General features: G+C 54.5%; 1 protein-coding gene across 4 annotated transcripts in view; it reads left to right on the forward strand.

Annotated features, from left to right (window-relative positions):
* Positions 1–10,858, forward strand: part of RNF220 (ring finger protein 220) — a 254,676-nt gene extending 243,818 nt beyond the window's left edge. For all 4 annotated transcript variants that reach the window (XM_010371923.2, XM_010371925.2, XM_030942162.1 and 1 more), the window contains 7 exons: positions 3,846–3,942; positions 4,144–4,230; positions 4,369–4,424; positions 4,558–4,636; positions 8,778–8,886; positions 9,032–9,106; positions 9,840–10,858. In XM_010371923.2, the coding sequence (XP_010370225.1) occupies positions 3,846–3,942; positions 4,144–4,230; positions 4,369–4,424; positions 4,558–4,636; positions 8,778–8,886; positions 9,032–9,106; positions 9,840–9,911 (575 nt within the window). In that variant the 3' untranslated portion in view covers positions 9,912–10,858. The remainder of the gene's footprint in view (positions 1–3,845; positions 3,943–4,143; positions 4,231–4,368; positions 4,425–4,557; positions 4,637–8,777; positions 8,887–9,031; positions 9,107–9,839) is intronic.
* Positions 10,859–12,663: the final 1,805 nt, after the last annotated feature.

A 12,663-nucleotide genomic window follows, 5' to 3' on the forward strand; every position in this document is an offset into this window, starting at 1 on the left:
AAGTTTTCACTGTGAGGAGAAGGATTTTTTTTTTTTGCACTGCCCACCCTGCCAGGAATGGGCAACTCTGGCACCACCCTGCTGGGTATCATTGACCATCAGGCTTAGGTTGCCTGTGGGTGGGGGCTCAGGCCTTTATGCCACTTTAAGGTGGGGCGGAACCGTAGCAAGGGGCCCTCCCTGGTGACTGAAGGGTACTCTGGGCCATCTTGGAGATCCTGGGGGCTGAGTTCCTTCCCTGGATAGCAGCAGTAGGAGTGGCAGCTTGCCTGTTATCCCTGGAGCTACATGGAAGAGGAGCCAGAGACTTGGAAAGGAGCTGTCTATGCCATCTTGCCTCTGAGTACTGGCTTGGGATATTCCAGCAGCTTAGAACATCAAACGACTGTGGAGCCTTCCTCTCCAAGCAGGAGGGGGCAAGCTGGCGGGGGTGCTGTCTGCATAAAACGGCTTTATGGCCGTTTCTTTTTATTATGATTCTGCCAGAAGTCAGCAAGTGACATTTCATTAAGAAAATAAAGTTTAATGTGCTGGGAAAGAGGTTGGAGCAGGCTGGGGCAGCACAAGAGTGAAATTGGCAGCAGCCTGTTCTGAACACCTGTGGGGGTAGGGAGAGGTTCCCAACATCTGTCTTAGCTGGAGGATGGGGTCAGGGTCAGAGTGAATGGCTCAGACCAGAGGCAGAGGCCTTTTCTTTGGCAAAAAAAGTGTGTCGTGCTGTCCATCCTGCCTGACTGGCCAGAGGAACAGAAAGCTGCTGCCGGACTGGGAGCTGGGATCTGATAAGGAAAGTTGTATCCTCAGAGATTTCTCCAGGCCACCCGCTAACTAGGACCTAATATAGCAGTGTCGCCAGTGTTTAGCCAGTACTGCTGGGGTGTGCTGTGTGGCACCAGCCATCAGCCCAGCCAGCTCTGCTGGGTGATGCTGAGATCACAACAGTGAGTCAAACTTGGGACCCTTGCAGCTTCCAGTCTGGTGAGGGACAGTGACAATATGTGGTAATAAATATGATTCTGGAGTTACACAGGAGTCTGGGTGGACACCAGGGAAGGGCCACCTGTGTATAAGAAGCTGGGAAACCCCATCTACCACGCAGAGCACCGTGAGGACAGGGATCAGGTCTTGAAGCTCTCTGTTCTCAACATGGAGCCAACCAGAGGATGAGCCCAATAAAGGTTGAAAGAATGGCATTGAGGTGTGAGTTCTTTCCTTTAGCAGGGATTTAGAGAGCAGCTGCTCTGTGTGGGCACTGAGTTAATGGTAGGAGGCATGGTTGGGCTGAGTCAGACTTGCCAAAGGAGCAGGCATGTGCATTGCAGACCAGGAGGGAGAAGGTTCTAGGCAGACAGCAGGAGGTATGGAGGCATGGGGGCATGAGAAAGCACAGAGGATTTGGGAGACCACAGTAGCTCTGTTTAATGGAATATGAGTCCTGGGCCAGGCATGGTGGGCAGTAAGACTGCAGAGAAAAGGACTTCAGGCCACAGGGCTACTTTCTGTGTTGAGAAGCTGGAGCTTTTCCTGGCAGCTTTGGGGTACCCTGTTTTCTTTTCTTTTCTTTTTTTTTTTTTTTTTGAGACAGAGTCTCACTCTGTCGCTGAGGCTAGAGTCCAGTGGCACAATCTCAGCTCACTGCAAGCTCCACTTCCCGGGTTCACGCTATTCTCCTGCCTCAGTCTCCGGAGTAGCTGGGACTACAGGCGCGGGCCACCACACCCGGCTAATTTCTTTTTGTATTTTTAGTAGAGACAGGGTTTCACCATGTTAGCCAGGATGGTCTCGCTCTCCTGACCTTGTGATCCGCCCGCCTCGGCCTCCCAAAGTGCTGGAACTACAGGCGTGAGCCTCTGTGCCCGGCCTGGAGTACCTTGTTTTCTCTGCTTTGCCATGGAGCCATATTGGGCTCACGTGTGGTGCCAGGGTTCTCTGCTTTCCACTTATAAGGCAGGGCTAGGCAGGGCCAGACCGAGCAGAGGATGTGAGGCCAGCTGCTGAGCTGCGTGTACTTGGGGAAGGGGGGTTGGCAGGGCTTGGGTGCCGCAAGCTGTAAGTGAACCTGATAGCTACATTCTGATTGATGGTGGAGTTTGTCTCCCAAACTGTCAGAGGGTTTATAGAGGTGCCACTCACCCACAAGGCGGGAATTGCTTGTCAGGACACCTGGCTGTGAACAGGAGACAGAGCTGTAACTTGGTGTTTTCTCAGCTTAATGGCCCTGCTGCTGACCTGCTTGTTGCCTCAAGTGTGTCAGTGCCTCAGGGTAGAGGGCAAATGAGGACTGTCAGGGAGAGGTGGAGCCCAGGCAGTGCCTGGCGTCTTTTGTTCCGGGTGCTGCTTACCTTTGGGATTGGTGGTATCTGTGAGACCAGAGACTGGTGGGGTAGAAGGGAGAAGGATCAAGACTCAGTGTTTTTCAGGGCTTGAAAAATGGAGAACATTCCAGATGGAGTGAGTAGCATGGCAGGGGTCTTAAGAGTGGGATATACAGGGTATGTTTGGGGTTTGGTGAGCAGTCTCTGTGTCTACATGCAAGGGGTTTACAGAGTGAATTAGTAGAGAGCAAGGGTAAAGACATAGATGGACCCGGATCTTCATGGATCTGGCTGAGGAGTCTGGGCTTGGTTGTGCATGCAGTGGGGAGCCATCGATGGTTTTGGAGCAGGAGGAAAGGTGGTCAGAACTCAGTGGTAAGCAGGATGAGGGAACAGATAAGAGGCCTGAGGACTCCCTACAAGACATATCCTAATGAGAGTATAAGGACCTGAGAGGAACAAGCAGAAATGTCTGAAATCATCAGGCAGACACTGAGCTGCTTCCTCACTTCTTTAAGTATTTCTTTGCTGATCCCAGTAGCCACAGAGTCTCACATTCTTTTGTCCCTGGCAGGGCTGTGCTGGCTAGTGAGGTGTGGCCTGAGACCCACTGGGAGGAAGTGGGGAACTGGGGGGAACAACTCTATAGCACTTGACCCTGGGCTATCAGGAAGGGTGGTCCTGGATGACAGAGAGATCCCCTGGCAGGTGAGCAGGCCTGGTGTAGCCCCAGCAGCTCGCCCCTCCCCCTGAGCTGAGAGCCCACCCATGGCTTGCCAGATGCACCTCAGGGGTCAGCCGCCTGCCTGGCCCATGGCCTGGCCTCCGCTCAGCCTGGTTGTCTTCATGGACTGCTTTGAGAAGTAGGTGTGCATGCCTGTCCTCCCTCGTCTGTCCCTTCTTAATCCCTTTATAACTGCACTTGTCCAGGAATCTGGGCTGAGTGAGATGGAGATGAATAATTAATGTCAGGCGCTTCAGACACCAAATATTTGAACAGCTGCCTGGTGTTTTTGCTGGCAAGGACCTAGCGGCCAAAATCAGGATGTTGGCCGGGGGTCCCACTCTGTGGCTCTCATTGGCCTTAGCCAGCCTGTTCTTTCCTCCAATGGACTTGTCAGGCTGGATAATGGGGCATAGGGGGAGGCCCCACTCCTTTCCTGTGAAATTCCTAGACCTGAATTTTTCTGTCCTCTTCCTGTTCTTCCTAGACCTGGAAGATAGGTGGACAGCAGGCCTGGGGCTGAGTGTCCCCCAAGGACGTGACATAATGTATGAATGGGCTAGTTTATGAGCAGAGACCACTTGGAGCAGCATGCAGTGGCAGAGAAAGATGAAGTTTGCAGAGTGAAGGGCCTGAAATGTCAGGGTCAGGGGCACTGAAGTATCTGGCTCTAGATATCCCAGGCCCAGGTTTCCCTCTGGGCTTTAACAGGTCCGAAGCCTAACCATTACCTGCAGGCAACAGGAGGGGCACCCTCGGCCTAGTCTTGTTGTCCGCGGGCCCTCCTCACACCCTGCTTCCCACAGGCTCTGGCTTCATCATGTGCAGCGGCAAAGAGAACCCGGACAGTGATGCGGACTTGGATGTGGATGGGGATGACACTTTGGAGTATGGGAAGCCACAGTATCCTTGGAGCACTGTGGGTGCTGGTGGGGCTGATACGGCAGGCCACAGGGAATAAGAAAAGTAGCTCCTCTGGTATTCACCTGCACCACCCGCCCCCGGCCAGAGTCAGCTTTGGCCAGGAGGGGCATGCTCTCCTGAGGATTCAACCCTCATGGCCTGCTGCAAACTAGGATCCATTGTCCTTGACCACCATGCCAGATATACAGAGGCTGATGTCATCCCCTGCACAGGCGAGGAGCCTGGTGAAGCCAAGGAGAGAGAGGCACTCCGGGGCGCAGTCCTAAAGCAAGTGTGGGCACAGGCCTGGGGGGTGGAGCAGAGAGAGAGGAAGCCCTGAGGCAGGAGTCAACCCAGTACTGACCCTCAGGGCTGTCCTGCCCGCCTTCAGGCCTCACTTTGTTCTTCCTCCCTCCTTTCCTCCAGTGGCGGCCCTCCCAGCACACGCATCACGCCTGAGTTCTCTAAATGGGCCAATGACGGTAAGTCCTGCCCCAGGTTAGGAGTAATGGGGGAGAGGGGGTATCCCTGGATGGTGGTGACTGACTCAAGCCCAACCCCTCACCTGTGCTGCCCAGTCTGGCCGGAGTGTGAGTTGCCCCTCTGTCCCAGCAGAGATGCCATCCACCAGCAATGGTGAAAGCAGCAAGCAGGAGGCCATGCAGAAGACCTGCAAGAACAGCGACATCGAGAAGTAAGCGTTTGGCCAGGAGGGGGCCCTGGGACCGCAGTTCAGTGGGAGGAGGGGCCCTTTGCTAGTAGGAAGGCCTGCTGCCAGGGCTTCTGGCCCTCCCAAGTGCAGCTCAGTGCTGCTGCCCTGGGCACACAGCCGGCAGTGGAGCCCAGCTGGTGCTAAGCGTGACTCTGTGAATTGATCGCTGGGCCACGGCCCTGGGAGCCTTGGCGGAGGGAGGAGCAGTCTGCCCGCCTGCCTGCCCGCTGTGGCGGCCTCCACCCGGGGAATGTGATGTATGGCCGCCCAGCCCAGCCGGCGCACTTGATTCATCTCCAGTTTCTGTTTCTTAATCGGGAGCTAAATTGGTTTCATTTTTCTTGTCCCGGGTGGCACTCGCAGTGGGTTTTAGGCAGGAACATTGGGTCTCATCACTTCTGGTAGGAATTTTTGGCCTGGGTTCTCTGGCAGAGGAAAAGGGATCCATTAGCACTTCGCGCAGCGCTGGGCAATCCCTGGCCTGGATCCCCGGGAACCACAAAGATTTAGTATCAGCTGGGCATCTCCCTGACTTCCCAGAAGCCCAAGGAAAGCCAGTTCTGGCCTCAGGAGATGGCATTGTCCAGTCTGGGCTGCCTGGTGCTGCTGCCATTGGTCATTGCTTAACTCCAGTACCCACTCCACCTTCTGACTGCAGGCTAGGTTGCCTGGGGTTAAAAGGCAGCCTCTTCATTCCAGGGCCAGTGTTCCATCTTTGCCTCCTGCCAGGAGAGTGGATTGCAGGCCGGTGCAGGGCCGGGTCGGTGGCCCAGGGTCACCTCCCATTTGTTTCCCTCCATTTTGTGTTGTCATAAATTCATTCCAGCCCGTTGTGGTTGATCAGTTTATCTCGGCCGGGGCCGCGAGTGCTGCTGGCATGATGTATGGGCCGCGGCGCAGGGCCCGGCTGCCCATGAATCACCGCAGCTGCTCCGTGTCAGCGCCGGAGCGGGCCGTACGGGTTCGGCGCAACCAGCTTGTGGGGGGGAGGAATGACGTATGGATGTTTATTTAATAATTCTCTCCTACTCCAGCTGAGCGGGGCGGGCGGGGTTGTAAGGGGCACCCACCCTCGTCTGGAGGGGCTGCTCATAAATCAGAAAGACAAGATCATTAATCAGGGATGGCGCCCAAGGGGGAGGTGGGGGCAGAGCCAGTGGCTTCCATGAAGGTACAACCCACCCAAGGCTGGGGGGAGCCAGCATTTCTGTCCCACCTGTGTGAGCACAGGCACCCATAGGCAGGGATCTCTATGATGAGGTGGAGACTGGCTCAGTCATGTGCAGAGCTCTCCACTGGGTCTGGGTCTGCTGAGACTGGGGCCCGTCAGTCCCCGAGATTTCTCTATTTCTTGCCCTAGATCTGTTTTACTACGCAAGGAAAAGGAATGGTAGGATGCCATGGCTCCTCCAGGAATCTCCCCACCCCCCATGCCCTGGAGGGACTCAGGAATAGCTCACAGCCAGCCTGGACCAGGGGTTGGAGGTTTGGGTATTTCGCCAGAGCTAAGATTGGAGGGCAGGTGTGTGCTGAGCACACCCAGGATAGGCAGGCTCTGGAGTTGGCTGTTGGCCTTCAGTGTGGCCTTGTAGCTCTTGGAGATGGCATGGGAAATGACTTCGTTCTCTCCTGGCCTTATGCCCTTCCAGCTCCAGTTCTCTGATTTGAGGTTTGGGAGTTAGTTCTCCATTCTGGGGTAGGCCGCCCCCAGCTGCAGGCCTTAGTTTCCCCATCTTTGAAATACCCATAAAGGACTAGGCAGATTCTCAGCTTAGTCCTTGGAGTGGAAGGGAACACAGCTACAAATCCTTGTCTCCTTATCAGGAATTTACCTGTAATCCAGATGGGGGTGGCACATATGGCATTGTGCAAAATGCCAGGGAAGGAGCCTGCTGTTTGAGGGCTTGTGACGAGAGAAGGGGTAGTAAAGACTTCCAGAACCAGAGGGATAAATGGAAGCCCCCAGGGAATCAGCCAGTACCAGGAGGAACGAGTCAGAGCCTTTCTTGGCATCCCTGGCAAGAGGCAAGGCTGAGGGAATCATGGACCCTAGGGTAATGGATTTAAGTGTCCCTGATACAGGGACACAGCCACTAAGGAGTCATGCTCTGTGTTGCTGCTAGCTCCCCAAAGGAAAAAGGCCAGAGATTGAAGTTTGTTATTGCCCATGAAATGTGACCACTACCCTCCCTGCACTCCCATTACCACTCACATCCAGCAATGACAGACCACCTGTAAGCTCTCAAGCTTCCTGAGCTGATTGTCTCCCCTAAACTGCAGAACAGGTGCCCCCAGGAGACTGTCCTTGCCCAAAGTCCACCTCCCTTATGATTCCCCCTGCTCTCAGTCCAGCCTCTGCTTCCTGATTGAGTACATCTGTGAAACCTGAGCTGTTCATACCCCGCTCTTCCAGCATCCTCAGCAGCTTCCTGCTGTCCGTGAGATAAACTTCAGCTCCTGCAGGTGTGGCATTTGAGGTCCTCCTGCATGCCATCTCCTTTCTCACTGTAGCACTTTGCCTGCACATGGGCCTTCTAGCCAGATTGGAATCTTGGGCCTCTTGGCCTGGAACCCCCCTCCTCCTGGGTGTAGCCGGTACAGTCATGGTCAGTCACACAATTGCTAGTTGATCATGGAATCAGTCTGCCAGGTTTGAATCCCATCTCCCTGACTCTGTGGGGACCTTCAGCAAGCTACTTAATCTTTCTGTGCTTTATATATAAATCGGAGATATTAGAATCTTCTCATGGGGTTTTTGTGAGGTATAAATAAGATAATAATTATCAATCCCTCAGTAAAATCCCTGGCATTTAGTAAGTGCTTAATAAATTTTAGCTATTTTATTTGTATTATCATTATTATTCCCTAAGGCCAATCTCCTATACCATCTTTTCTACTCTTCCAAGAAGCATTCTCCTCCCTCTGAGAGCTCCCCTGGGTCCTGTTCACTTGTTTTAGGAGGGTGGGAAGGTTCCTTGAGAGAGTCCTAGCTATTCCCTGTTCAGCAGTGCAGCCCAAGGAGTCCTGGAAATGCAGGAGGGACCTTCTGGTGCAGGGCTTGGCCCACAGACAGGACTACCAGGGCATCTGATATGCCCAGGAAGTTACAAGGAGCCCTGGAGGCAGGCCAGGCCTGTGGCAAAGGGACCTAGATCATGTGGGACCCGCCCAGTCCCTGCATCTCTCCCCCTCTCCCTGGAGGTTGGACGGGCCCTTTCTTCAGCAGGTGTTTGCTCGTGCCCCGTGCTTGAGGTGGGCTCTTGGCCATAGTATTGGTGGAGCGAGCAGCCCACCATCAGGGAACCCACACTCAGGAACTTTCCACTGCTGTGGTGGAGTTCACACAGGGGCCTGTGAGAGCCACTGTGCAGTGCTGGCTCGGGGGGCTAGAAAAGGCTTCTGGGAGGGCATGAGAACAAAACTAGGTTGGAATGATGAGGCAGAGCTAGTGAGTCAGGTGAGGGGGTGCGGAGGGATCACAGTGCAGAGGCCAAGGCAGTGAAAAAGGTGGCATGGATGGTGACACGTAGCAGTCGAGCATAAAATGCATGGCAAGGTCCTCAGGGGTGCGGCGGGCTGGAACCGGACCAAGGAGTGTGGTGGAGCTCTACTCTGAGGGGGACATTGGAAGGTTGGAAGTCACACCACGAGAGATTCGCTTTGAGAACATAAATTCTTCTAGGTGCTGGGAGAGTGGAATGGAGATGAGGGGCCTGGAGGCAGAGAGGCTGTCTGGAAAAAGTTAGTGGAGGAATTGGTGCAAGACATCTGAGAGCCTGGACTAGTGGTGGTGAGGGGCGAAAGAAGTGAAGAGATGCTGGAGATACTAGGAAAGATGACAGATTTGGGTTGTTGGGAAGACTGCAAAGGAGTGGTTGAAAATGGTTCCCTGGTATCTGTGGTGTAAAAATTCATCCGGATGGGAATGGAGGAACAGAGAGGGTGAGGAGTAGTTTAGTTCTGGAATGTGGAATTTGCAGATTTGGGTTATCAGAGGAAGGGGGCAGGCAGGGATGCCTAGGGGACATTTATGTATTTGGTTCTGGAATTCAAGGGAGGTGTAGGCTGGAGGTGCAAATGGGAGATGCCCGCCTGCTACCCAACCATGCCTTCCTTTTTACAGAATCACCGAAGATTCAGCTGTGACCACGTTTGAGGCTCTGAAGGCTCGGGTCAGAGAACTTGAACGGCAGCTATCTCGTGGGGACCGTTACAAATGCCTCATCTGCATGGTGAGTAGAAAAGAACCTAGGGGTTCCGTTGGTCAGGCTTCTGCGCCCTCTGTGGGAGTTGGAGAGCGTCTCCACACTGTGCTCTGGGCTCTTCGGAGGGTGGACCTGCCTCAGAGTGACCCCTTGTCTGCCCCCTCCTCCCTAGGACTCGTACTCGATGCCCCTGACGTCCATCCAGTGTTGGCACGTGCACTGCGAGGAGTGCTGGCTGCGGACGCTGGTGAGGTGGCATGGGGGTCGGGGAATGGGAGGCCGTTCCGGGCACTGCCCAGATGTCCGTGCTTATGCCTGAGCCTGCCTGGGGGAAGTGGGGAGCATGGGGCAAAGGAGAACAGGATATTTACCCCCAGGATATTTACCCCCAGGCTCGCTGCCTCCTCCCCCACTGCAGGTTTGGGAACTTCTCCCCCTCCATGAGTTCACTGCATTCTCCCTTCCCCTCCCCCTGCCCCCCGAAGGCCCACTGCATCACACAGACTGGTGAGGCCCAGGGTCAGGAGGAGGCTGGCTGTGGGTAAACAGGACCAGGGCCTTGGCCCCTCCCCCTCCCATTACTAAGCTCCTTCTGCTCCTGCCCCTGTTCTTCGCTCAGGAGCAGCCATTAAAATGTCGCCCGGAGACAGCAATAAAAGGCTCGGACGTGGGCTCTGTGTCCTGATCAAAGGCCGCGTGTAATCTCGTTAGGGCTGCGGCTGCCACAGCTGGACCCAGCCTTGTTCTCATTACCGGGGCTCCTGCTGCGGGGCCGGCCAGGCGGTTTGATCCTGGCGTCCCCCCAACACAGGAGCGTGCCTGCCTGCTCACAGAAGCTGCCTATGCGTCCCCAGCCTGTGCTGACAGGACCAAGGTCCCAGCATACACGGGTGCAGAGAGACATGGCTGCAGGCCCAGGTGCTCACATGCGCACACATGGCACATTGTGTAGACCAGAGCCCTCCCTGTTCTCCCTGTAGGGTGCCAAGAAGCTCTGCCCTCAGTGCAACACGATCACAGCGCCCGGAGACCTGCGGAGGATCTACTTGTGAGCTATCTGCCCCAGGCAGGCCTCGCCTCCAGCAGCCCCACCTGCCCCCAGCCTCTGTGACAGTGACCCTCTCCCTTTGTACATACTTGCACACAGGTTTCCCATGTACATACATGCACATACTCACACATGTGTACACACACACACATTTACACACGCAGGACTCTGGAGCCAGAGTAGAGGCTGTGGCCCAGGCACTACCTGCTGGCTCCCACCTATGGTTTGGGGGCCATACCTGTTCCAGCTCTGTTCCCAGGGTAGGGCAGGGAGGTGGGGGTTGGGGGAGTAGTGGGGCACGGCTCCTGAGATGCAGCCCCCAGACTGACAGATGGACAGACAGACATGCAAACACCAGACTGAAGCACATGTAATATAGACCATGTATGTTTACAATGTTGTGTATAAATGGGACAACTCCTCGCCCTCTACCTGTCCCCTCCCCCTTTGGTTGTATGATTTTCTTCTTTTTTAAGAACCCCTGGAAGCAGTGCCTCCTTCAGGGTTGGCTGGGGGCTCGGCTCATCCACCTCTTGGGGTACCTGCCTCTCCCTCTCCGTGGTGCCCCTTCCCTCTCCCACGTGCTCGGTGTTCAGTGGTGTATATTTCTTCTCCCAGACGTGGGGCACATGCCCCAAGGGACATGATCCTCTCCTTAGTCTTAGCTCATGGGACTCTTTATAAGGAGTTGGGGGGGTAGAAGCAGGAAACGGGAACCGAGCTGAAGCAGAGGCTGAGATGGGGGACGGGAAGACAGTGCTCCTGGCCACCCAGCCTCTGCTGAGAACCATTTCTGGGATTAGAGCTGCCCTTCCCAGGGAAAAGTGTCGTCTCCCCGACCCTCCCGTGGGCCCTATGGTGTGATGCTGTGTCTGTATATTCTATACAAAGGTACTTGTCCTTTCCCTTTGTAAACTACATTTGACATGGATTAAACCAGTATAAACAGTTGCTGCCTGTGTGTTGTGTGGGGAGGTGGGGGAGCTAATTAGGGGAGGTGGGCTGAGGCAGTTAGGGGGTTAATTCCTAGCGGCAGGATGGGGGAAAGGACTTAGCTATAGGTGTATGACACTGTGCAGGGTTGGTCTGCTCTGGGGCCCTGGAGCATTTGGTTTGGATGGGGGTGGGGCTGGGGATCTGGGCTCCTGACTATTGATGGGTAGGGGCTCTAGGTTAATTCTTTATTGATGCAGAATCGTCAGCTCATTAATCACAGAAGAGGTCAGAGCTTGGGGGTACAGAGGGGATGCAAGCTCTATCCCCCAACCTAGGGCAGGAATGGCCACAAGCTTGGTACAAACACAAGCCCCAGGCCTCTATCCCTTTCTAGTCCCCGGACACATACCAGAGACCACAGTGGGATCACCCTATCTGCTTCTCAGGCTTTTGTTCTATTCTCCAAATGTATCTCTAGTGACCATCATCCCAGTGTAGCTACTGCCTAGATTCTCAAATGGAAAGAATGGAAACCCTATTATCCAGGATGGACCTTCAAGTCTCCCATGTGCTCACAGAACCGAGGCTGGGCAGCTAGCACTGGAGAGATGGCACTTTGACCCCCACAGCTCCCCACTGCCAGTGAGGTAGCTCAGCTTCAAATGTGCTCAAAGCTACATGTAAGTCCTCACCCACAACAGAAAGCTGTTTAGAGAAAAACAGTCAAGACCCCGGAGTAACCCCATGACTCCAGACTTGCTTTGACACCTTGCTCACCAGGCCCATCTGCCCAGATCCCCAGCCTTAGTTGCCCATTTTCTCTGGGATACCCACAGTGAATTCCTCAGAATTGGGTCCAGTTGGCAGCTTCTGCCACACCTTGCACCCAGATGAAGCACAGACAAGTTCCCCTTGGAGCCCAGCAAAGGCCCTTCACAGCCCCTCACCCAGTTTGATGGCACCCAATATCCTGAACACAGGGATCCTGGGATCCTAGGAATGTACACAGCCTCTGTCAAGTGATGGCTGAGGGTTTGGGAAAGAAACAGGTTTGGAAGAGAAGAGTGGGTAGGTGAGGGCAACAGAGAGATGAAGGGGAGGCTCTTAATGCCCAGTTCCTGTCAGGCCGACTTCTTTGATGTCTTTACTCTCCCCTCCACAGGCCTGGACTCAGTAGGTCCTTGATGGCTGGTTACCGCCACCCTGGGGGCCATATGGTCTCTAAAGGAGGCCATTAACCCAGAGTGAGGGCATTCCACTGAAGCCCGCCCTGCTGTGGGAGCCTTTAGCTGTCTCATGGCACAGGCTGCACTGCCACCTGTTGGCCATGGCTAGGAATGCAGCCACACAGCATGGGAATCCCTGCCACCACCATAGTGGGGACTCACCAAGGACTGATGGGATGCAGACAGAACGCGGCTCTGGGGACAGAGGGTCCATCATCCCCGAGAATATCAGGAGTCAGCTCCCATCCAGAGCTTTTCTAGCCATCTCCTTCACTGCGCCCTAAGCCCCTTGATCACCACGGTAAGCTCATTCAATCAACAAATATTTATTGAATACCTACTACATGGCAACATTGTGCAGTAGTGACTTCTAGAATGATAAGTGATAACTGAACTATCAGGCTGAATTCACCTCTCCTGCTTAGAGAGTATCTAAGTGGGTCTCCCTTCCAGGAGATGAAGGAGTTTGCTATTTCAGCCCCAAATCCCCTTACCCTGGTTCTGGTCTTTAGGGCTTGGGAGTTAGCTTATCCCAGCTCCTGTTACAATGCTGCTGCCTTCTCGCCCCCCTACTCTCTGGCAACTTTCAGTTTG

The sequence above is a fragment of the Rhinopithecus roxellana genome, chromosome 12, assembly GCF_007565055.1.
Source record: "Rhinopithecus roxellana isolate Shanxi Qingling chromosome 12, ASM756505v1, whole genome shotgun sequence".
NCBI classification, from domain to species: domain Eukaryota; kingdom Metazoa; phylum Chordata; class Mammalia; order Primates; family Cercopithecidae; genus Rhinopithecus; species Rhinopithecus roxellana.